The sequence below is a fragment of the Nuphar pumila genome, chromosome 4 (assembly GCF_984573655.1).
Source record: "Nuphar pumila chromosome 4, dmNupPumi1.hap1.1, whole genome shotgun sequence".
Taxonomy (NCBI): domain Eukaryota; kingdom Viridiplantae; phylum Streptophyta; class Magnoliopsida; order Nymphaeales; family Nymphaeaceae; genus Nuphar; species Nuphar pumila.
Window position 1 is genome coordinate 115,396,568 of NC_143252.1, and position 27,998 is coordinate 115,424,565.

Here is a 27,998-nt window from a genome sequence, read left to right on the forward strand (position 1 = left end):
TACAAAACCAAGCCCGATTCACTTGATAACTCCAACCACGGGGCTAGTGGGGCCTGCCCATTTTAGACTAAAACTTGGTTCTCCGATGCAAACCCAGTCCACATTCTCAAGGACTAAGGAGAAAATAACGGATACGAATCAACTTCGAATCGTCCTAGTCGATAAACCGAGTCAATTCGGGTAACGGCGGGAAACGGGCTATTTATACACAGAGGCCTCCCTCCAAAACACCTCTTTCGTAGGCGCTGCAAATTCTCCGAACTCTAGGGCGGGCATTCTCTTTTTCTCTCCCGATGAGACTCTCATCCTAAAAATTTGGAGAGGGAGAGAAACCCTAGAACGAAGGAGCAAGGGGCGAATTTCAAGCTATTGATCGTCTTTTTCTCCTAATTGCCGTCTCCGAAGGTTATGGAAGTGGAAGAGGAGAGTGGGAACGGCACTCCGAAGAGGTACGTCCACATCGATCGCATTTACACCAATTCATCGAGCTGCGCGCACGCCGGCGGTGCTCCGGCCGCAATGTCGAGGAAGATCAAAGCCAGGAAGTTCCTGGAGAGGCTTGAATCGGATCCCAGCAATGCGCCGGAGATGGCGCCACGGCCTCCGGTTCTCCAGGTTTACTGCAGGAGGAGTAAGCGGCCCCGGTCGTCTTCCGGTGCGCCTGCCAAACTCTCTTTATTTGATTCGTTGGTGGGTCAGACGGTGGGTGGAGTCGGGGAGACGGATGCGCGGCATTCGAAGGATGAGCGTAACAAGAAAGGCCGGGACCGGGCGTTTAAGTACGAGCTTCACAATCTTGGGGTCGATAAAAAGCATTTCCTGGAATTTGGCTGGAGCAGAAAGCGGGAAAGACGAGAAAGGAAAGTGAGGGTTGGTCTGAATTCTTTCAAGAATCTCTGGGGCGTAAGCAGCCGATACAGGGTGGACGTGTTGAAGCACTCGCGGACTTCTTCTGTAAAGAAGTGGGTTCGGTAAGTATCTTCATCTCGATTACTATTATAGCTTCGAAATGGTGCATACCTGGTAGCTTTTGCATTCAATGCATCTTGCCAGAATATTTGGATAATTTATTGGGATAACAATGGAGTGATTATCGTGATACTGCATGTTAGCTCAAATTGAGAGTACAGTTTCGATTGTTCTTTTATTAGCATGAGCTTCAGAAGCCATCATCATCATCAGCATCAAATCACCATGACCATCATCATCATCACCACCGCTGCCACCACCACCACCACCATCATCATCATCATCAAGAAGCATTATCCTACTACTTCAGACACCTTACAATCCTCCATGTCACTTTCCACTGCCTTCAACTGTCTTCCTCTTCTCCTTATTTCTTCCACTCGTATCATGCCTTTGCGACACGTCCAAACCATCTTAAATAACATTCTCCAATAAAAGCGGTGTTTCTTATTTTTATGTCAGCGGTACAGAAAGAATAATTTTGATCTGCACTTATAAAATATATTTTCCTGTGTGCAGGTTGAATTTGGAAAATGTTGATCCAAAGATGTTAACGGGATCCAAATGCAAGGCAAGTAAACCTGACTAAAAAAAAATGACCACTTTTTCTGTTTCAGACATTGGTGATGGTCAACATATTTTAATATCATATTGTTTTTATGTTTTGATTGAAAATTTTGTGGAGGTGTCATCAATGGACTTTTGTGCGTGAAATTGAAAAATGCAGGTTTTCTGGCCATTAGACAATGATTGGTATGTTGGATCAATCATACAGTATGATCCAGACAAACGAGAACACCATGTACGATCCATTTTCTTCATTTCCATTAAATTTGATTTGTACCGCGCAAGTTATTGAGATAAATTGTACTGCAAATAATTCCTTTCTTGAAATTTTCAAATTATTTTATAGAATCGTTTTTGTTTATGAGATTTAAGATTTGTTTTGTCTGTAGAATCTTTGCCCAGATGGGATGTCTCCAAGTTTTTATTCTGAGAAACAATTGCACATTATTTAGCATCAGAAAGACATTGAAATGCACGAGTAGTACTCTTCCTCTTGTTACTTCTTTAAGATCAGATATGAAGATGGTGATGATGAATGGGCTTCTCTTTATGGAGAGAAGGTAAAATTTCATCTTTCTAAAGAAGAAATGAGGCAAAACAACTTGAAATGTTGGGGCCCAGAAAGAGACCTGGATGATGATGACTTGATCATGTTAGCCGCCAGCGTTTATGAGAATGAAGAACTTGAGCATGGAGATGTTATATGGGCTAAAATTATGGGTCAGTATTTCATAATAATTTTCTGTTGTAAGCACACTTTGACACATATGTCAATTGGAGCTTGTAGAATGCTGATAGTCTTTTGGCATTACTCTTGATGCTATTTACCTTTTTTTGAATTTTCTTGATACTGTATATCTTTTTCTGTATTTTCCTGCAAAAATTGGTGGTCAATCTTATAATCAAATGCCCAAGTGTTTGTGTGTGTTGTATACATATATGTGTACAATGCAAAAAGACGCGCATGTGGCCAGCATGCATACATGCATGATTGTGCATTTCACTGGACAAATTATGTAGGTGATAGCTGATCAGTCAGTATGTCTCTCTTGATGCTGAATGTTCTAGTTGTGACTGCATGCCAGTCAGTTTGCCTCTCTCAATGTTGAATAAATTTATACTCTTGCGTCATGCTTTTCCATGTTATATTCTTAAAGGAGATCTAGAAAACTTCAAGTTTGTTTGATGGCAACTGAATATGTTTGTAAAAAAATCTGATATGAAGAAAGAATAAGAGGCAACGAGAAGGAGACACTATTATGACCCTTAAACTTTCTTTCTTAGGAAGATGCATACTTTTTTTCCTTATCCCACTGTCCAAAAATTCAAAGATCAGTCACAAGTCATTGCAATTGATAACACAGTTATTGCTCTTACAATCTTTTCATCTGGACTAACAGTTTCTCTACGATCTAGACTATATTTCTCCTTGTACCTTTTTAAAACTAATCCAACCTTAAAAATCTTCTTATGATCTTTGTTTGTTTTGTACTTTGTGTTACATTTTCATCCTTCAATGTTATGATGTTATGGACTTGTTGCTGTCTCCTAGCTTGATTAGAATACTGGACCCCCATTTCTTCTATGTTTCTACCATTGCTTCTATCTAAGTTTCATCTTTTGTAGCTCTGTAATAAATGAATGTGTAAAAACCCACACACACAAAAAAAAGATGGACCCGGGTCGGATCCGGATCCAAACCTGGTAAGCCCCCCCTGTGCCTATTTAAAGCACGCAGGGTGGGTGGGGGGGTAGGGTTTCTCATTCGAGAAACCCTCCCTTGCTGCCTCTTCTCTCTCCCCAACCTCGACACCCCCTCTCTCCCGTAGCTCTCTTATCTCTCCCTGATACTCACTCTCTCCCCTGCCTTTTTCCTCGGTTCGCCGGACCGCATGCGCCGGTGTCTCCCTGAGCGACCCCGACTGCCTCTCTCTGTCCTCCCGCTCGATTCCCCCTCTACGCACCTCGATTGCTGGAGAGCCACCTTCCTTGACAACCCCACACCGGTGACCACCCTCCTCCACAACAGTGGCCCCCTTTCGCGGCTGTTTCAGGTAACCCCTAACTCCCCTCTGCTGTCTTCTTCTTCTTCGTCCCCCCTGCCGTCTGCATTAAGTACAGGTTACGAGGGAGGGGGCATAGCTCCCTCCCTGTCTCCTTGTGGTATTGGTTACGAGGGAGGGGCTCAACCCCCTCCCTGTTTCTCTTTTTCGCAAGGAAGGGGGCTGAGCCCTCCCCCCAGTCTCCCTGCTCTTGTTAGGGCCCGGGGTCGGGTTCGGCTCATCAGCCGAGCCCACCCTTCATCTTTGGCCGTTGCAGGCATGGTTGGGCCCGGTTTGACTGCCGAACTCACCTGCCTCTCCCTGCTTTATCTCTCAAGTTGGTTTCATATATTTATGCTTTACTCTTTTGCAGCTCGCACGACGAATCTCGCTCGCCCCCACAGCCCGAGCCCTTCGTTACATACGCACGAAGGCAAGCACAACCTCAAAACCCTCAAGGTAGGGGAAAGTTGCGCAATGGACTTTGGATGAACTGAACTAAGCTAAAACATTTAAAAATAGAAATTAAAGCAATTAAATATATATATATATATATTTATTTATAGAACTATGCTTTTTAACTCAAGGACGCAATTTTGCGATTCTTGTCCTTTCCATTTTGTCATTTACTTTGTCGTCGCGCTTTAGTGTACAAGCTTTCTTGTTTTACGCATTTATTTAGCTTGATATGTAATTTTGCAGATCAAGCATTGCTTTTATGTCAATTACCTTTGTCGTCGCGCATTACGCCTAGGCTTTGCTTACGCATTCCTGCTTTCAGTCTTTCCTTTGCCGCCGCGCATTGTGCTTAGGCTTTGCTTATGCATTCTTGCTTTCAGTCTTTACTTTGTCGTCGCGCTTTGCGCCCATGCTTCTGCTTTTGCAAATGTGTCGTTACTGCCTTGCCATTGCACATGACACTCATGATTTCGCTCATCGCATGCACTATTAGATGCATCATCGTGGAGTATCCACATGCATTGACCACTCTCCTTCTTACGATAAGAGATGAGTCGGGGGCTTAAACGATACATCATCGACTAAGGAGAGAGATCCCTAGCAAGGATCCTTGGGAGTTACGCTAAAACATCAAAGACTACCCAAATCTACGTATTTTGAAAGGGGGTGCTTGTCTATTTTAGTTCGTGCATCCGACACATCTCGAGTAACCCTGAATTAGGGCTCGAACGAACTTCTTGACAAGGGTTCTGTTGAGAAACCCGTATCTCGTTCATCAAGGCTAGTAACGAGCCTTGCTTACGTTTTCAATTCCTGATACGTCTATTTGACCAAGGTTACACACTCTTGCGCTTAATGCACGTCTTCGCACTTTAAGGTTTTCTTGCATCCTGCTGTCACACTGCATTGTGCACAACCATGTTTTTGTAACGAAATATGCGGAAAAGAAATGTATGTCCTACAATGGACATTCACATATAGAAATCAAAGAACAAGTCCAAAAAAGGACATACACAAAAGCCAATAATGGCTAGAAAGCATGAAATCTTATAAAGGCACTAAAGGGCTTGAAGAAGCCACACATTACAAAGGGGGAGACCCCACTTATTTATAGGCAAGAGAGGAGTGAGGGAGAGTTAGAGAAAAGCAAGAGAGAGGGACCATTGGGAGTCCCAACAAGGAGTCGTTGGGCTCCCAACGGTCACAATTGTGATCGTTGGGGGCCCAACGACTCTTTGTTGGGGCCCCCAATGGCTGTGCATTAAATGCACAAAAAGTACAATAAAAAAACAGAAAAAAGAAATAAGGAAAAGAGAAAAAGAAAAAGGAAAAATAGAAGAAAAAGAAAAAGGAAAAATAGAAGAAAAAAAATACTAAAATGCCCCTAATGGGCGAGTTTACAGAACTACCCCTTATCGGGTAGTGTATGATAAATATATTTATATATATATATATATAAATATATATATTACATATATTTTAACACCCTCCCTCAAGCTTTACGGGGATACAACGGAAAGCTTGTTGAGAAGAAACATGAAGCGAGGAGCAGGAAGAGCTTTGGTGAAGAAATCCGCCAACTGGTACTCGGATGTGACGTAGGGCAGTGCTATGGTTCCTTTTAGGTATTCATCTCGAACATAGTGGCAATCCATCTCAATGTGTTTAGTACGCTCATGGAAGGTGTGGTTGCTTGCAATATAGATAGCACTCTTGTTATCACAACACATCTTCGAAGGATTTGAAATGACGATGCCCATATCACAAAGGAGACTTCTAAGCCACACAAGCTCCATGGTTGTAGTGGCCATTGCACGATATTCTGCTTTAGTTGAGGATAATGATACTTTATGCTGCTTCTTGCATCTCCAAGAAATCATAGAGTCACCTAAGAAAACACAAAAACCAGTAGTTGAGACTCTATCATTGGGATTTCCTCCTCAATCAACATCTGTATAAGCAATTAAATCAAGGGATGATGAAGAGGAAAGAAAAACTCCCTTAGTTATGATGTTTTTAATATATCTGACAATCCTTAAGACTGCACTTATGTGCACAGTTGTAGGTGCATGTTGAAACTGACTGACGGAGTGAACTGCATGAGCTATATCTGGCCGAGTGATGGATAAGTATGTCAGAGACCCAACGAGTTGACGGTAGGGAGTGGGGTTCTCGAGAAGTGTCCTATCTTCCAGCCTTAGCTTTGCATTGATAACCTCAGGGGTTTCTGTCTTCTTATCATCCGAAATTCCAGACTTGGAGCAAATGTCAGCAGCAAGTTTCATCTGAGAGTATATCCTCGGGGAGAATATGCAACTTCAATACCTAGAAAATATCTTAAGAAACCAAGGGCAGACATTTAAAAATTTTCTTTTAAAATTTTCTTAATATCATGGATTCCTTGTTCATCACTTCCAGTGATGATCATATCATCAACATATAGTAGTAGAATAACTACAGAAGACCCTGCACTTTTCACAAATAACGCAGTGTCAGTATAACATGAACGAAAATTTAAGCTAGTCATTACATTGCTAAATCTGTCATGCCAAGCCTTTGGAGCTTGTTTTAACCCATATAGAGCCTTTTTTAATTTAAGAATTTTGTTTTCTCCAATAGATACTCCTGGTGGAGGATCCATATAGACCTCTTCACTTAGTTCGCCATTAAGAAATGCGTTCTTAACATCCAATTGATAGATAGGCTATTTTTTAACAGATGCAACCGCAATAAGAGTCCTAACATTAGTCATTCTAGCTACGGGAGCGAAGGTTTCTTCATAGTCTATTCCGTACTCTTGAGCATATCCTTTGGCTACCAACCTAGCTTTATAACGTTCTAATGACCCATCACTTTTAGTTTTAATCTTGAAGACCCATCTACATCCAATAGACTTCTTCCCAGTGGGTAATGAAGTTATTTCCCAAGTTTTAGCCTTTTCAAGGGCACTAAGTTCTAGTTTCATGGCCTCAACCCATTGAGGAATGTTTTTGGCTTCATTATAGTGTGATGGTTCATGATAAGAGTGTAATGCAATTAGGCATGCCCTATATTTAGGTGTTAGTGACTCATAGGAAACAAACCTATTAGGAGGATCATTTATCTTTGGACAATTAGGTCTTATATGACCCGGTTCTTGACAATGATGGCAAATGACTTTCCTATAATTGCCATTATAGTTGTTTTGCCTCCCAAAGTGTGGAGGCTTATATGCTTTCATATGATTGCCGGGTTTAGACACGGCAAGAACTTCATCTCCTCCTTTAATCATGTCAAGACGTGTTTCTTCTTGGCATATTTCGGCTATGGCATCTTCCAATGGAAGCGGTTTTGACCTATGAAGAAGGGAGGGCCTAACTTGTTCATATTCGGGCCTAAGCCCATGTAAAAATTGGAAAAAGTGTTCTTTTTCCATTTGTTCTCTTCGCATCTCCACATCTTCACTAGATAACCATTTGGGTTCAAGAAGGGATAGCTCATCCCATAAAGGTCCAAGAGTGCTATAGTAATCTCTTACACTCATTTCACCTTGCTTAATGGTACGAATTTTTTCTTGGATAAAGAATTGACGAGCAAGGTCTTTTTTGGGTATACATACCTTTCATAAAGAACCATGCTTCATTTGCTAGGCGGAATTTAGCAATGTTGGCGCAAATCTTTAGCTCCACGTTGTTCATGAACCATGCAAGAATTTTTGCATGCTTACTTTCCCAATCTTCTACCTTAGATTGGTGATCTTCAATAGCTTTCATGCGAGCATTTCCTTCTAGAGCTTTTTCTTGATTACCATCTATTTTTGTAAGTTGAAGTTGAGGTTCCCTAATGGTGCCCATAACATATCCCCAAAGCTTTTTACCTTTGAGGTTGTTCTCCATGGCGGCGGCCCACATCATGTAGTTAGTACCATTAAGCTTGAAGGAGAGATCAATCTTTTGTTCTCCTTCCATCCTATAATCAAGAATGAAGGACAAGCCAAGAGAGAAATAAAACAAGACAACTAGCTATATATGAATCAAGAGCACAACCAAGGCTCTGATACCATGTAACGAAATATGCGGAAAAGAAATGTATGTCCTACAATGGACATTCACACATAGAAATCAAAGAACAAATCCAAAAGAGGACATACACAAAAGCCAATAATGGCTAGAAAGCATGAAATCTTATAAAGACACTAAAGGGTTTGAAGAAGCCACACATTACAAAGGGGAGACCCCACTTATTTATAGGCAAGAGAGGAGTGAGGGAGAGTTAGATAAAAGCAAGAGAGAGGGACCATTGGGAGTCCCAACAAGGAGTCGTTGGGCTCCCAACGATCACAATTGTGATCGTTGGGGGCCCAACGACTCTTTGTTGGGCCCCCCAATGGCTGTGCATTAAATGCACAAAAAGTACAATAAAAAAACAGAAAAAAGAAATAAGGAAAAGAGAAAAAGAAAAAGGAAAAATAGAAGAAAAAGAAAAAGACTAAAATGCCCCTAATGGGCGAGTTTACAGAACTACCCCTTATCGGGTAGTGTATGATAAAAATATATATATATATATATAAATATATATATTACATATATTTTAACAGTTTTTCCCTGCTGACTAGCACTTGCACTTGCTTAAGTATAGTCTGGAGCGTAACCTATTTCGCTTATTTGTTTAAAAACGACACGAGTCGCACTTATGCATTTTTGTTTAAAAAAGGAATTCCTAAAGTGAATCTGTGTTTCTAAATGTGTGGCCTTGTTAAGCAGGTTTTGAAAGTCGTTGATGCAAGATTGCAACCCAGTTTCCCGAATAAGAGTATTTGGGAGATATGCTTTATAACTTCGATTTCGTGTATTCGATATAACTCAGATGATCCCGATGAGGGACACAAACTTGTGTTATGTGATAGTTCTTTTGAAAAACTCTTATCTCCGTTTATCAAGACCAGTATCGCGAGGTATGTGCAACATACGAATACTGTGATAAACGAATAAGAGATCTGTGGCGATCTCGCCTCGTTCGAGTTGCACAGTGTTGTACTCACGATTTGAAAGATAAATCATGTTCAAAATAAGATATGTGGTTCAACATACTCTAATTATGCTATTCTTCAAAAGACGTGGATTTGTGTGTGAGTGCTAAAATTCTTAATAAAAGGATCGCTATTCATAAGTTCAGTTTTCCAAATATACAGTTTTGCAAAGTAAAGTTTGAGAGCCTCTTTGATTGAGAAATAACATCCAAGTCTCCCAAATCGACGTATTTGGGAGTAGTGTTTTTGCTAACTCTCTTTATGTTTCCGATACAACTCGGATAACCCCGATTAGGGGCATGAGTATGAGTTTGGGCGGGGTTTCTGTTGAGAAACCTGTATCTTTAAATAGTATCGCAAGATATACGCAACATGCTGATATTACAATAAATTAGATAAGAGATTCGTGGCGATTTCATACTGTGCAAAGTGCACAATGTTGTTCAAGTGGTTTAAAGGACTTGAGCATGTCAAGTCAAACTAAATATTTGTTGCATTTAGTTGGAGTTTCTTCTCAGAAACCAATTCCCTCTTTCATCATAGCCATACTTTTAGACATGCATGACATGTTTATACTACGATGATTGGATGAGAGGTTCGTGTAACCTCGAAAAGGGCACTTTGTAGAAATTGGTTACATAGTGATGTTTTGCTATTACAGGCAAGATGCTCGTGTTGGTTTAAAGAAACAGAGCATGTTAAATGTAAATTAAAATGATTTCATCGTTTCTTTTACATGTTAAAGCTGAGGTTTCTTTATGTGAAACCTGTACCCCTCTCATCATAGCTGTACTTTTTAACATGTACGACATGTTAGTACTACGATGATTGGATAAGATGATCATGCGTTCTCAAATCGTGCTGCTAGCACAATGTTGAAATTACATAATGGTAGTGTTTTCACCCTCGCAGTAAGTTGACCCCTTTTATCGTGGTTGTACTTTTAAACGGGTACATTGCGTACTACGATGAGTAGGATGAGAGGTCTATGTTTACCTCGAGCGTGCAATGACACGTGTTTGAAATCACAAAATGGTGATAGATCACCTTTACAGGCAAGATGCTCGAATGGTTGAAAGACCAGAGCATCTAGAATGGGTCGTCAGTTAAGCAACGCTTGACACATCCATTTGCCTTTTGTTTCTGTCAAGGAAGAGAATGGATCAGTACAAAAACTCCAATGAACATGTTGTTAACAACCACCCCACGGGCAAAGATCTATCAGATTTGATATCTGGTACAACATCTACAGGAAACAGGGAGAGAGGAAGAAAGAGAGAGATAATGGCTGGGGCGACATTCAATAGCTCGACCTCCAAGCCCTAACCTTTATATATATGAAGCAGATATACAACTATCCTTGTAATATCAGAGATATTACAAGGATGCCATTAATGAGAAATATACAACATGTGTTTCATTAACATACCATGCGTATGGATCTGGATCCAGATCCATACGCAAGCTATATTTTAACACCCTCCCTCAAGTTGTACGTGATTTTGGATCATGTACAACTTGCTCTTCAATAGCCAAAATTGACGTCCTGTTAACCCCTTGGTAAACAAGTCTGCCACTTGATCTTATGTTCGAACATGACGTAGTTCTATCTCCTTCATCTCGACTTTCTGCCGTATGAAATATTGATCAATCTCAATGTGCTTCGTTCTGCTATGCTAGATAGGATTACATGCAATGTTTATTGCGCTTTGATTGTCACATAGAAGAAAAGATCAAATAATTGTCTCTCCAAGATCACTCAATAAGTGTCTAATCCATGTGGCTTCTGCCGTGCCTGCAGCCATCGATCTGTATTCAACCTCTGTACTCGATCGTGCCACTGCCTTTTGTTTTCTGTTGCTCCAGGATACTAAATTGTGTCCAATATATACACAATATCCAGAGACAGATCGTCTCTCATCTGGATCCCCTGCCCAATCTGCGTCTGTATAAGTGATGAGTTCATGTCCTCTATGCAAATTATCGTTCTTGCGATAAACAAGTCTGTCTCCTATAGTTTCTTTTAAATAGCGTAGAATGCGCTTCACAACTTCCATATGATCCTCCGTTGGAGCATGCATAAACTGGGATACCTGATTGACAACATAAACTATATCAGGTTTGGTAAAGGTCAAGTACTGTAACATTCTCACGAAACTTCTATACATTGTAGGGTTGACACAAAGATGACCATCTTCAGAGCTCAGCCTTTGATGTAATACACTAGGAGTACTGACTGGTTTGCAATTCGTCATCCCGACTCTTTCCAGAAGGTCAAGAGTGTATTTTTGTTGCATGAGTGTCAATGTGTCTTGTTGTCTGTCAACTTTCACACCAAGAAAGTACCTCAACTCCCCTAAATCTTTCATTTTGAAAGTTTTCATTAAAACTTGCTTCACGTCTTGCACATGATTATCTGAACTCCCAGTGATCACAATGTCATCAACATATATAAGAAGAAGTACAACAATGTCTGCCTTTTGGTAAATAAAGAGTGAGTGATCCAGAGAGCATCTTCTAAGACCATAATTCTGAATTTGCATAGAGAAACTTTCAAACCAGGAACGGGACACTTGTTTCAACCCATACAGAGATTTCTTTAGTTTGCACACCCAGGCAGTAGGATCCTTCTCGGCATAACTAGGAGGTTGCTCCATATACACTTCTTCCTTTAAAGTTCCATGCAAAAATACATTTTTAACATCCATCTGGCTAAGGCTCCAACCTCGATCAACTGCTAGGGATATGATGACACTAATAGTACCCATTTTGACTACCGGACTAAAAGTTTCATCGTAGGCTTCACCATATTGTTGTGTGAATCCTCGAGCAACAAGTCGTGCCTTATATTTGTCAATGCTTCCTTCAGGCTTATACTTTGTTTTATAAACCAGAGAGAGAGAGAGAGAGAGAGAGAGAGAGAGAGAGAGAGAGAGAAAGAGAGAGAGAGAGAATGGCTGGGGCGGCATTCAATAGCTCGACCTCCAAGCCCTAACCTTTATATATATGAAGCAGATATACAATTACAAGGATGCCATTAATGAGAAATATACAACATGTGTTTCATTAACATACCATGCGTATGGATCTGGATCCAGATCCATACGCAAGCTATATTTTAACAAGATCCTGCTTCCCTAGTCATCGGAGTTAGGGGAAAGAGGTTGCAAAAGTTAGTTCAACACTTCTGCAGAAGTTGGATGCATCCTTTGGAACAAGTGGCCTTTGGGGAATTCTCTCGGTCATTGACCGTCTTATTAGGAACAAACTCAGCTAGCTATTCGGGGTATTGAAAAGACATCGCATAATAGACTCCTGAACTAGTCTCTATTGTTTTTATGATTCGTGCCTTGTGCGTACCCGCATGCCAGCTAATATCGAAACAAAAGTTATACGGTTCACTTTGTTGGCTGCGCACTGATTAACTGTTAATGCTAGTTGTAACATTTTGTGTGCGCTGATTAACTGTTAATGCTAATTGTAGCTTTTCTCCTGCACTGATTAATTGTTAAATACTAGTTTTAGCATTTTTCTTGCGCTGATTAACGATTGATGCTAGTAGTAGTTATTCATTTGTTTAAACTGCTAAGCATAATAGAATTAAATGTAAGTACTTAATCCTGTTCTACATTGTCTCACTTGTGCACCTACCGGTTTCGTGAAACTGACCCATTTTATGGGCACATGTCATGATTAGGTTTGTACGGACTGCGATTGCATGATGGCGTGATGAAATCAAGATGAGACTCTTTCCCTGACGTTGTGCTTCTGAGAATAATTTTATAATTTTGTATAAAGGCTTTCTAGAAAACTTTCTTTGTACAAGTCTTAAATTATTATAAAGTGCATTTCATAATCTATTTGGTTTATTAAATGTACCGAGTTTCAAATCTGTTGCGAAAGAAAATTTGTGCTGTAATGCGCTCAAGGTCCATTGACTTGCTATTTCAAACACTATTTTCTTCTGAATTACTATTTAAAAACTCTGATAAACGAATTATTACAAAGCTTTCGAACAACTTGCGTACATATTATACATTCATAAGTGCACAAGCATTCAAACCCACACACAGGTGTACCTATAGCAAACGCACTCCATATTCCGCTAATTACAATCATGACAAACATGATCTTCGAACTACAATCACAAGAGTCCTAGATATCCACAACTAAGTGAAGTGTGTGAGCATAACTTGTATTTGCAATTCAGTGCAACATCATGCTTACACAATTAGTGCCTAAACATGCTCTCTATAAGTTCAGTTAAGGTATCTTACCTTAATAATGTGAAGAACAATGAATCAAAACTCAAAAGACCGAGGAGTTTCGAAGTCCGCAAAGACCGCTACCCAAGCAATACAACAAACCCTTCGTGTGCGATCGCAAATGCCAAAACTGAAAAAATGTCAATTATAACAAGATTAGTCAAAAATAGCAAATTACCCTATAAATCATTACCAAGAGCCAAATAGCACACAAATACATTCCAATAGGTTGTAAACTCTATCAAAAATATATTTAAATATAATATATATATATAAATAGTGATTTATAACTCAAAGTAGTTCTATAAATGCAAATTATACTCTGATTGGCTTAAATGAACAAATGAATATGTAATAAATAAATAAATGAAATTCAAAAGCTAGAAACACATTTCTAATTTGGAGATAAAAAAAAGAGTTCTTTATTTATTAATAATCCTTAAAAATTATGGGTTTTACATTCTACCCCCCTTAAAAGAAATTTCATCCTCGAAATTTATACAATCATTTAAACAAGTGAGAGTATTCATTAGGTCATTGACCCTTCTTACTCAAACCATCTGGCAAAGAAAAGATCACAAAATAAATATGAGTTTTATTCATATTTTTAAGTTAACATCAACAACATTTCAAACATTACAAATCATACAGGTCTTTCACATTTAATATTGACACCTTTCATATATGTGCATCTACATGCTTTAAAAACGAATACCTTACTTGCGACGGTCGTCTTACTCGCATCTCGTGGCCACTGTTACCAAACAGCTCTAATACCAATTGTAACGCCCCAAAAATTTTAACCTTAATTATAGTTCAAATATTGAAATTTCGAGACCAATTTTTTTTATAAGTATAAGTAAATCAAATCTTATAATGTGGAAACGATTTTTAAAAACGGTTAAGACTTTGGGCGCGGTTACACTAAAGATAACAATCAAATCAAAATGTATGGGATATACACATTTCAAACCATGTACAATATAAGACTGAAATATGAAGAGTTTTAATTTCATTTCAAACCAGAGTATGAAAACAATACTTTAGTCTTTACATGATCAAATACTTAAAATGAAAAGATCATGAATACCAAGATCGCAAGGTAAGAGTGGACCCTCGAGGATGCAGCTCGACCAACCATTCACTCTAACTACTCATCATACTTTACCTGCATTACCTGTCCCCCATAAAACGGAGTTGGACTCACTAAAGTCTGGTAAAGCAACTTAAACTCAAACTCAAACTTAAAGAAAACATATCAAGCATTTAAAGGTTAAGATATATTATTCATTCATCGTCAAGTGATAGACAAGGGAACACCGTCCTATGAGTCATTCATTTCAAGCATTCAAACATAAAGCATTTAAAAATATTTCATCACTTAATATTCTATTAAAGCATAATCTATATGCATTCAAGTCATACAAGTCATCATATATATATATATATATATATATATATATATATAAGACATTCAAATCATTGTATCATTTTCATATACATTCATAATTCTTATAAACAATAAGTCAAATCACATTTGACCATTCCAACGTTAAACACACACACATACCTTATAAGCAATTTAGTTAGATATTCATGATACACATCAATCATGATACATAGGTGATATATTTACTCAGACAATCATAATGCAATCATTTGCAATAAAACTATGTAGGCGTGATGTATCATTCACCTAATATGTCAAAACTAGTCATTTGTAAGTGTGATGTGTCATTTACCTATACGCTAACATAAGCGTCACAATCATAACCTCATATCAAGATCTAAAATCAACAAGGATCTGATTATCATATCTGAGTTCAATATATAATCATGCTATAATAAAAAAGCCAAATCTATAGATTCATAACTAGCGATCTTAATCAACTCAAAAGATCATCATAATTCATCATAACATTTAATTTATTCATAATAAAGATTTACAAAATCCACGCCGGATCACCTGGTCTGGAAATGTACAACCTCACAAAGAGTTAACGTCCTAGACGGTCTGCCTGGTTTTGGACAATGCACTTCCTCACATGAATATACCGTCTTCGCGGGCTACCCGCTCTTGGACAATGCACTCCCTCACAGAGACTTACCTCTCTAGCCGGATTACCTGATCTGGTCATGCACACCCTCAAAGAGAATCCTTTGATAATAGTTTCTCAACGGGCACCATATCCAGTGAAAATTATTGTGATGCATGCATCAATACAATTGACTGCTATCAAGGTCGATAGCCATCAACACAGGCATAAGCATGTATACAATCAAAGCATCACATCATAGCATTAAAATTCTAAAATCACACATTTAACCAATAAGACTTCATGAACCAAAGTTCACTATTGAACTTAAACATTTATCACATGCATTCATAATTTCATTTCACGTGACATTTAAATCATATCATACATAAGCATATTATCCTACACATCATATCATTACCACAAAGAACATTGCACTTCGTAAATTGAACCTCGAAGCATGCGTAAAAAAAACATGAGTTTTATGCATGCATACGTGAACATGCATATTTCATAATACAAAGTAACTAAACCTCAACATACATAATTCCTACGTAGTTCGAGATTTGCACACGATAAATTTTTCATCACATGAATCGATATAGCACCTTAGATATAATTGTGTAAGGGTTGTCAAAATCCCATTGACCGTCCTACCGTACATCATGCACATATATTTCTCAAGTAAACAAGTCATACAAATCAAAACAATTTATATCCTTCGCATGCATTCTTCTATACAAGAATAAATAAGTCCATCATATGACAAAACAATATATATAACATCCACAATATGCATCAAACACGACTTATACATATTCATAGTAGTTATATATACATGATGTATCAAATTCATACAAACACACAAAACAACATAGTATGCGCAAACCAAAGTATAATGGCACGCATTGCGTATATATTATACATTCATAAGTGCACAAGCATTCAAACCCACACACAGGTGTACCTGTAGCAAACACACTCCATATTCCGCTAACTATAATCATAACAAGCATGATCTCCGAACTACACTCACAAGAGTCCTAGATATCAACAACTAAGTGAAGTGTGTGAGCATAACTTGTATTTGCAATTCATTTATATATTCAGTGCAACATCATGCTTACACAATTAGTGCCTAAACATGCTCTCTATAAGTTTAGTTAAAATATATTACCTTAATAATGTGAAGAACAATGAATCAAAACTCAAAAGACCGAAGAGTTTTGAAGTCCGCAAAGACCGCTACCCAAGCAATACAACGAACCTTTCGTGTGCGATCGCAAATGCCAAAACTCAAAAAAATGCTAATTATAACAAGATTAGCCAAAAATAGCAAATTATTTTATAAATTATTACCAAGAGCCAAATAACACACAAATACACTCCAATAATTTTCAAACTCTATAAAAAATATATTTAAATATAATATATATATATATATATAAATAGTGATTTATAGCCCAAAATAGTTCTATAAATGCAAATTATACCTTGATTGGTTTGAATGAATAAATGAATATGTAATAAATAAATAAATAAAATTCAAAAGCTAGAAACACATTTCTAATTGATTTGAATGAACAAATGAATATGTAATAAATAAATAAATAAAATTCAAAAGGTAGAAACACATTTCTAATTTGGAGATAAAAAAATGAGTTCTTTATTTATTAATAATCCTTAAAAATTACGGGTTTTACAGATACAAGTCCAACTAAGGGACAATACAATAGCACAAAGGCACTTGCACTAAGTGCATTCAAGACAACAAAGAATTTAAAAGAGAAATACAACATAAAATATATATATTTTATTGAGCATGAATGCTTAAAAGAAGAATTAAAGAACAAGAAGGGAGTTCACCCCTATTTATACACAAGTAGTATAAATATAGTTGTTGGACAGTTCCAACAACTCTATTGACTAGTCAACTCTATGTCGACTAGTCCAAAAAGAACCCAACAGCTCTATTTGGTCAAAGACCAAATAGTCCCTATAAAAACAAAAAAGGATAAAAAGAACAAAATAAAGATTAAAATAACCAAAATACCCTAATGAGTATTTACCTATTACATCAATATAAAATATATATATATATATATATATATATATATATATATATATATATATATGTGTGTGTGTGTGTGTGTGTGTGTGTGTGAATACATACAAAAGCACATGTATACATAGAAATATATATATACATACAACTTAATACTCCCCCTCAAACTTAAGGTGTGATATACCGAAAGTTTGAAAATACAAAAAGGAATCAATGGGAAGGATCCAAGTCTTCAAGTGTCTTTAATGAAAATCTTCATCTTTATGACATATTTTTGCAAATACAAGCCTTTAAATATCATCATTGGTGATCATCCCTAAAAGCCTTCATCGGCTATCTTCATCTTCGTGATGCACATAAGATATTCCTTTCTCAATCCATCACATCTTTAAGAATCTGTAAAGAGAACAAAACAAAGGTTTCAACTACACAAAAGGAGGCATTCTAACCAAATAGTTATGAAGTTCAAAACAAATATATGTTTTGAACAAAAATAACACTCAAGTAGATTTTTTCAAAGTAGCAATAATTTTTAGACAATCATTAAGAAAGATAAGAGGATCATACCTCAAAGAGAAACTTTTATGAAATCAATTTTACACAATCATAAACCCAAATCAACATATTTTCAAGAAAACATAAATATTGATCATAAGAGAATTTAATAATCATGTATTAATATCAAGAAGAGATAAACAATCATGTATTAATAATATCTTAAATTTTTAGAAAAACACTCCAAATAAAACAAATCATCAATTTATACTAAAAACATGCATATAAAGTGTAACATTTCAAAAAAAAGATCCCTCAAGAAAAAGAGGAGTTAATTAAATTTATGCATACAACAATGTGAACAAGATAATCAATACGAAACATATATATACAATATTTTTAATGCACATAATAATGAATGAGAGCAATCTCATAAATCACAACCCATTAGAATTCACTCACACAACCAAGAATGGGTTTAAGTACAAGGAACCATATAACAATCTTTAAAACACACACACACACACACACATATATATATATACACACACACACACATTATCAATGAAATGCATGGAATTTTATCAATAAACATTTTTACATACAAGGAAAAAACAAGTAGTAAAAATAAAAATGAGTAGATAAATCTACAAAAGTTGTATAGGGGCTTCCTATGAAGGATTCAGTTAGATAAAATGGCCCTCTTTTTGTTGATTGGCTCATTATCACACCATTCCTGAAAACAAACTTGAAATTCGAATCTTAGGGAATATCATCTGTTCCCGTATGAGTGGTGGTGGCAGGTTTGCACCAAAGCAGTACCATATTATGTTTCTCATGTTAAATATGATCTTAGGCTTGAGTCTCTTTGTTAGAGACGGTTCTCAAAATGTGTACAAACTACAGACTATAGACAAAGGTGTGTGGGTAATTTTTGTTTCAAGAGCTGCTATGTTCCTGGGGATTTCATATTTATTGTTGTGCCAGAAATGGGATGTCCATCATGTATGGACAGACGATGGTCGTAGGAGGGCCATTGTTGAAGCCTTCTGAGGCTTTTATGTAGTTTGGTGTTCTTGTTGGTTGTTCTCTGAGTTCATTGCTGCCTAACTGTTTAGAGACTTAGTTTAGGATTGTCGAAGGATTGTTGCCCTAGCCCTTGACATGGTCAAGTCTGAAGCTTCTTAGTACTGTTGAAGTCATTCTTCACTATTGCATCTTCGACAAACTATTAAAGATAATGATTGAATTGGAATCATGGTGGATTTGGGATCTTACTTTCTGAAGAAAACATCTCTAGGAAGGTTTTGTTGGTTAATTTTTTGCATATAGGGGTAGTCATGGGTGAGCAAAATTCGTTATCTGATGAAAACTTTGAGATTGTAAACCATTTGTCCTGGTGTTAATTGTTTTTCCTTTTGCCAAAATTGGTTTTCGCAACCCGTGGTATGATGGAGGCTTCATCCCAAGTCTAAATTGGCCTAAATGAAGGCAACTTGTATGAAAAGGTATTCCCGCTTCATAAAACCACCTACCAATGTATTCACACATTACATATCTTTCTTCTTTCTTGAAGCAATTCTCTGGTGTTGTTTGTTTCAGTCTACTATTGTTTCCTTGCCTTCCTTTTTCTAAATCACCTCGAAAGTATAAATCCATAGGTCCTTTTGTTTGTGGTGGTTTAAGCCAAAGGTACTACTCGGTTGGCCCTCCATCTACGAAATTACAGGTCCACTAGAATCTTAAGCTGAGAACATGTATTCATATCTCTCTTCATATATATATATATATATTAACTGGACCCTTTTTTTTTATCCCTCTTTGATTCTTCCATGTACTCATAAAGTATTTTTTTATTTCTGGTGTTGTTTTATCACAAGCCTTCAGATCGCTTTCAATCTCAAGTAGATGATGCATGATTATGTATGTCTCCTTTATAAGTTGTTTTACATTTAGCGCATGCCACAAAATTCAAATCATTTTTGTCCTTATCCATACTGGATTATTAGATTTTTGCTTTAAGTTATGCATATCATCTTCCAATTTTGGAAATGTCGAACATGGAGTAGACCTCTTAGCACTTGCAAAAGAATCCCCTTCCATTGCTATAAACAAAAAAATAAAAATTCGCTAAATTAAAAGGAGTAAGCCACAAAAAATATAAGATAATATATATGTGAAAAACAAATATGTAAACTATACAATATATATATATATACATGATTATATGCGCTTTTATATTATAATATGTTAACATATATATAATTATATATTTACATGAAGAATGTATAGAGTGAGTGGTAGCTGTGCAACCCTTAGGTGTGCAGCTACCAACGGGATGCATGTCCATCACAGGGCATGATGGACAATCATAATCGAAAAAACACGAAAAAGGGGCAAAAATGCATGTTTGTGCATTTTTGCCCCTTTAACAGTAGTTTTCAACCACTGCTAAATACAATTTTAGTAATGATGTCTGCGTCCTTACGCAGTCATTTATCGGCGGTCGTAAACCGCCGCTAAAGGGCAAAAAATGTGTAAATTCACACCTTGTGATGGACGGCTATCATTCCACTGTATCTGTAACACCTCAATTTTTGTAACCCGAAAAATGGTGGAATTTTTTTTTTTGAAATACATTTAAATCTTTTAGCAGTTAACAACGGAAAAACACATTGGGTACAAAACTTGTCATGCTACTGTATATGAACGCTTGCAACCATATAATTGTGGAATTTAAAATTTAACAACTAATTAACCATGCATGAAATAAAATCAAAGTTCCACAATATACAAAATTAATCACATTTGTCCTTAAATTAAATTAAAATAAAATTAGAGTTCAGAATCCATGAATCAAAGGAAAGATAGGCTCAGTCCCCATCACAACCTTCCGCCTTCGCACGTAAGTACCTACTCGTTACCTGAAAAATATTAAACCATATAGGGTCAGACAAAACATGTCTCAGTAGAGTGAAATATGCTAAACTTGTAAGACAGAATTACAAGACAAAGATTTCAATAGAGATTTCATGGTTTAACATTTAATTTAACTTAAACAATCATACAACTAATCATGCATGTTTAGAATTTTCACATTTAACTGAAAAACATTAATCCATACCTTCAAAATACAAAATGCATGAACAGATAATATGCATGACTTACCATATGCAGAAGCCCTTCAATGCATGCATATTTTCTTATCTTTAATTATATTTTCTTAATTAGATGATGCATGCGATGCCAAATTAATGCACACACCATTTAAGTTATCACTTCTTAGCCCTGCTGATACGACGCAGGCAGACATTCTCAGATCAGGACCATGACACAGAACATGTTTTACATACAGGGGTGATTTTAGCCTGGCCAGGTCCATTCACTAAGACGGGGTGAGGGACGTTAATACGAGAGAGATTCCCAACACCTTTCAACCTGATGCATCAGTTTTTTCCTCATGAGTACTATAACCTCTACGCTGCAGTCTAATGCAGAGGTTTTCCCCCTAAAATCGTGGGAGGGGAGGAGCAACCTTCCGTGCTCGTAACAGACTTGCCCCACGAAGTTTTATATCATTTGCTACTCTCCCAACAAGTATCTTGGGTTTTAATGTCACATGATTACTTGATTACAGTCTTACTTTTCATGCAACATTAACTGAAACTACTTTATAATCATGAATGCATTTTTATAAAGCATTGAAAAGATTTGCTTAATACACTTGTAACATAAACTTGGGCACATGCGAGGTAAGAATATCTTACTCATTTTTTATACACCATATGACACATGTGCAGAGAAAATACAATAATAAACATGTATATGAACTTTATACACCTTATGACACTTGTACAAGGCAAATACAATAAGAAACATGTATATGAACATCCTCATCAATAAAGCAATCATATCATTATGATAAGTAAGCATGCATGTAACCCACATATTTTCAGAATCAAAACATAAACTTGCATTCATTGGATCCTTAGATCCTTGACCTTAACTGTGTAGACTTTTATTAACAATCTCTGTCATAATCATATAAAATTTGCATAAGATCAAACCTGGATAATTATTCACATATTGCATACTAATTCAATTAAGAAATCACATAAAAACATATAAACTATGCATCTGTCGAACCTTGGTCTATAAATTTGCCCTAAATTTATCGATTTCTTAACTCTGCCCAATTGGTACAGAGCTCACAAAATTTTTTTGGCTCCATGAACAGAGCTGAAATTTTTACAGTATATAGGAAATCTTGTTAGGAAATCTTGTTAGCTATCCATAGCCGCAAACCGTTCATAAAAATTCCTCCGTATGAGGGAGTTATGAAGGTTTTACTATAGACCTATCAGTTTTTGTTTCGACTGTCACAGGAACGTGCTCGGTCCATGAACAAAGCTCAAATTTTTACAGTAGATGCGAAATTGCGTTAACTTTCCAACGCAACAATCCGTTTGTCAAAACTTCTCCGGACGAGGGAGAAAAAACCATTTTACTGAACGGAGGTCAAGTTGAAAACCTGGAAATTTCGAGATTTGTATTCGGGTGAATAAAACCGAGTCACCCGAATCCCAAGAAAATTCAAAAGAAATAAGCAAAATACATGAAATAAAATTCATAAAAATCTAAAATATTCACAGTAGATGGAACAAATCATATTCTATAACCCAAGTCAACATTTGCATAAAAATCATGGCATAAATCGAATACTAGCTATGTTTACAAATTTACTTTTCGAGAAATCGATTTTTATGAAAAACCCGATTTCAAAAGGGGTTTTCTTTAGGGAAAAACGTGTTTTTGCCATATATCATTAGATCTGAGTCAAACCCATGGTTAGGAGGGTTTGATCATGATCTATACTTATGAAAAATCATCAAAATCCATGCCAAGAACTTCGTTCTTGCAAGAAAAGCATAGAAACCCTACCTTTTGTTGAAAAAACGTGTTTCTTGATGGTTTGATGGATCTTTTTGCTCGATCCCACCGATCAGCTCCTTCTTCCAGCAAGATGGAGACCTTAGATGACCTTCACACACCCCTTGAAGTCTGGATATTGCACTCAAGAATCAAAAGAAACCCTAAAAAAAAAGGGAAAAGGGAAGAGAAAGAGAGGAGAGAGAGAAGAGGGTTTTTAGGGGAGAGAGAAACTCTAAACAAAATTTTTCAGCCCAAATGAAGAGGGCGTAAGCTATGAGAGGGTTTTATAACCCCTCTTGAGTTAGGTAATGGTCTGGAATTAATTCCGGCCCTTGATCAACACAAGGAAAGTCATTTGGAGCCCTTGATCTCCACTTTGACTTTTCAAGTTTTAAATAAGCTTGAATTTCACCATTTCTTTATTTTCAAAATAAAATTTGAAGTAAGATGCCACATAGGATGGGACGGCCCACCTATGGGCTCCTACTAAACTAATAAAATGGGTTTAATTTATAACAAAAAATCTATTTTATTAAACTATAATTAGATAATCATAAATTCCAATAAAAAAATGTTTTTGTTTTATATAACCACACATCATGTAAAAATGTAAAGACATTAAGTATCAATTAATTCCAACTTATTAAGCATACTAATATGTATATCTTTACAATCTACTTTTGTTAATTCACATTATTTAAATAAATTTACTTAAAGAAAAAAATCAATTTTTTTCTTTTTAAGAGAAACGTTTTCAATTAGACATTACTTAGAATTTCCTGTAATATCCAAAATGTGTAGGGTTTATATTTACTACAGCTTAACATAATTAAACCCCTTAAGCCTTACAAATATACTCAAACATTCATTTTTTAAAGAAATTAGGATTCTATATTGGCACAGAATTCAAGAATTTCACAATATTATAGAAAAATAACTTAGAAATTTTCGGATATTACAGTAGCTGTGCATCTAAGGGTTGCGCAACTACCACTTTTTCTGTGTGTGTGCATCAGCAACTAAGTGTGAGTTTGAGTGTGAATTGTGAAAAGGATAAAAAACATATTATATATAAATTACACACACACACATATACCCAGAAACAGAAACAATCAAACAGATTATATATGAATTACATACATAGATGTGTGTGTATATATATAGTTATATTATATATATAATATAACCGAAATACAAAATATTCTAATATATGCTTATGATATGTTAATATATAGAATTATATACATTTACACAAGAAACAAACATATATGCGTGCATCAGCAGTTGCGTGTGTGGGTGCATGTGAATTGTGAACTATGAAAAAAAAGTCAACTAGAAATATAACTCACAAAACATAACTCAGAAACAATCAAAAGATTATATATATATATATATAAATGAAACCCATAAACACAAAATATATATGTTATGAACCGTCCAAGAGACCTTGTCTGGATGCCTATCCCCTTTTTATACCCAGGGTTGAATAAAAATAAAAATATCAGCTCCACTGCCAGGTAGTCCCAGTTGGTGGGACTGCGCCTAGGCGTCACCTTTGACAACAAAACACACACCTCACCTCACAAATGGTTGTAATACTATAAACAATACTATCAACTACAACGGGTGCACATAACTCATCACACACATGGTTGTAAAACTGATAAACAAAATCTCTTATCCAAAGGAAATTCACTCAAATAAATGGAAAGAGTGGAGAAAACAAAAGAGGTAAAAATATTGTAATGAAAACAAACTGATGTCAATAAGCAAGAAAATTTGAAAACAATGTTCAAATCAAGGCAAAAGCATTAAATGTTGCAATATTATGAGATTTAAGCCACAAGGACAAACATGGTTACAAGAAAATAATAGTTTAGCCATCACAGGTAAAGATAAAAAACAAGCATCCAACATAGTAATAACAAGGGCCAAATAAGCAAATGAGTGATACAATACACTCATAAAACCAAAGATCAAACAATCGTCAGTTAGAGCCAAACTGAGTACCAACACCACTCTCATAAACCTGCAATCTAAATCGACAAAACAATGAGGTGCACACTACTCACCTCAACAAATAAACATCTATGGCTCAACAACAATGAGGTGCACACAACTCACCTTGAAAAGGCTGAACAAAATAATGGATGCATCAAATTACAAAATGATGAACTACTTCAAAACAAAGAGGGAATAGGAAAACCTTGTAAATCTCTTTCAAATCATGAAGGAAACAAGAACTGATTTGACAATAAAGTTTCAAATCATGTCAAATAACAAGAGTTTTGAATCCTCAAATAAGTTTAGTAAGTCCATGCAATAAATGCACAAGATACAAGCAAATGTCTACCAAAGAATCCAAAGTGGACAAGCATAAAGGGCACACTCACAAATGCCACTAAGGGCACACACCAAAGAAGGCACACACAATATAAAAATAATATTTTATTGATCAATAAAGTATGTAGGAGGCATAATACTTAAATCCCCAATGAGACAACATGATGTAAAGAACATGTAAGATAATGTTCTCTAAAGAGCCATAAGACAAGAAATAACACAATCACAAGGCACAAATGCCACGATTTCAAGGGCCACTAAAGGGCCAACAAGAGAGCCTATGATAAATTTTTTAATAATATTTAAAAAGCACATTAAAATGCATTCATAAACGTCATAGAAGAGTTCATAAATTCTACAAGAATGAATGCATAATTCCCCGTAAGGAACAAGTCATGCATGAAGAAAACATGTTAAAAAACTTATGCACAAACTCATTCATTAATGTGTATGTAAAATATAAGACAATCTCAAGTGCACAAATATCATATATCAATAGGGAAAAATCATGTATACAAACTCGAATTTACAAAAATAACAAGATACTCATGATTACTAAGAACCAACCACACATAATCTTATTACTTCTCAAATAATAAAGTATCTAAGTTTCACATAAGTGCATGTCAAAGAAAATTCAAACATAAGTTAAGCAAGATCTCATAAGATCACATGTGAATGACACACAAAACCATTATACAAAATAAAAAAAAGAGATTTCAAATCATTTTAAACTATTTAACAAGATTGAAAAACAATACCAATATGAGTTCAACTAAGTCCAAGATAAGGATAAAAACAATAAATTTTGAAAAAATAAGAAAACATAGACATGCAAAAGAGCTCAATCATGTGCTTATGATCAACCAAGAAACAAAGAATGTTTCAAAAAGATTTCGAAGGAACAATAAATAAACAATTTTTAATAATTTTCTTTTTAAAAAAAATAAGCAAATGCTTTCTTATACAAAATGAATGAGATAGGCAATAAAAGAAAAAATAAACAATGATTTTAAATATGTATTGGATTAAGATTCCCTTATCTCCATGATCCAAGAATCCTGAAATCATCATTAAAAGCCAAATACTAAGATGGTCATATCCTTGGCTCTGATACCATGTAATGAAAGCAAGAGAAATGCAAAAGAGCCACCAAGAGAATACAAGGATAAAAAAAATAGTGAACATTCATAAGTCCACAAAAGGACAAAGATAAAATTGTTGATTACAGTTATTTTTGTGATACTCACTTTTAAAATTGTTTAGTTTATTTTATACATATGGTACTTTTTTGTTTTGTTGGTGTACTTAACCATCCTCTCTCCATATATATATATATATAATATCCATCTACTTTAATTTGTGATGTTCTTCAAAATATATTTTTGTTTTGAAACTATATACATATATTCTATAACTATTCTTACCTTTCGTCATGTTAAAACTCTTTTTCATTTTCTCTTAAAACTATTTAGTTAGTTAATTTTCCATTGTGTAGTTGAAACCTTTGTTTTGTTCTCTCTGCATGTTCTTAAAGATGATATGGGTTGAGAAAGTAATTTTTGCGATACGTCATATCATGAAGATGGAGATAACCGATGAAGGCATTTGTTGAAGATTACCAATGCTTCCAGTAATCATACCGTAAGTTTGAGAGGGAGTGTTAAGATATATAGATATGTTATATATATCATAATCACCTGTATCGTTAAAGGTAATTTCTCAGCGAGGGTATTTCTTGAAGAAATTTTCAAAAGTTGATAAATCTTGGAAAAATCTCGAGAGTTAAAAAAATAAAAACTATATAGATAACAACAGAAAAGCTAAGAAAATAATAAAGTTTGCATTATTTTTCTTTCAAAAATATAAACAAACATGTTTTAAAGGTTTTAAAATATAAAAGAAACAAAAAAATAGGAAATGCAAATTTAAAATTAAAAAAAATCTCAAAAATTATCATGATATTTTATGACTGGCGATATTTTGAAAATATCGTGATATATTCCCGATATTATCAGCTACCTTGAAATACCCGATAATATCACCATATTTTCAAAATATCATCGATATCGGTGACTATGATATATATATATATATATATATATATATATATATATATCATGATTATTGATTTGTAATAGGTTATGCTCTTTAGGGGTATTTTGTTCATTTTGTACACTTGTAATCGGTCCTGCCCATTAGGGGCAGATTTGACTTTTTGTTATTTATTTTTGTCTTTTTACTGTTATCTAGGAGCTTTTTTTTCTTTTAGACCATAGAATCATTGGGGCTCCCCAACGGCTATATTTATAGCTGTTGGGAGCTCCCAATGACTATATTGGGGCTCCCTTGGCCCTCCTATATTGTATATAAAAAGGGACCTCTTGTCCCTATTTTCTTTAATGCTTTTCTAAGCATTCTAACTCAATAAAGATCTATTATTTTTCATGTTGTGTGTTCTTTTGTATATGACCATTGGTGGCTCTTGTGATCTTATGTATTTGCCGTTGATTGGCTTGTGTTTTGTCCCTTTGTGGACTTAAGATTGTGCACTCTCTTTTTGATCTTTGTATGCCCTTGGTGGCTCTTTTGTATTTCTCTTGCTTTCATTACAGTATCTTCTCGGGCTTATTGAATACTTTTGTTGCTAATATTAAAAAACTTTTTTCTGTGCAGGGTGCTGGGACATACATGTTCAGAATAGATGATAAACTGGTTATTGATGCTACAAAGGCAGGGAGCCTTGCTCATTTAATAAATCATTCTTGTGAAGTAAGTATTGGAGATGAAGCTTACTTGAAGTTTGAGCAATATTAA

General features: G+C 35.7%; 1 protein-coding gene across 1 annotated transcript; it reads left to right on the forward strand.

Annotated features, from left to right (window-relative positions):
• The first annotated feature begins 305 nt into the window (after nucleotides 1-305).
• Nucleotides 306-27,998, forward strand: LOC149840712 (histone-lysine N-methyltransferase ATX2-like). The gene is made up of 5 exons (XM_090005120.1): nucleotides 306-971; nucleotides 1,489-1,540; nucleotides 1,697-1,771; nucleotides 2,046-2,096; nucleotides 27,858-27,998. Exons 1-5 carry the CDS (start codon nucleotides 409-411, stop codon nucleotides 27,996-27,998), a joined length of 882 nt encoding a protein of 293 aa, XP_089861246.1. The 5' UTR covers nucleotides 306-408.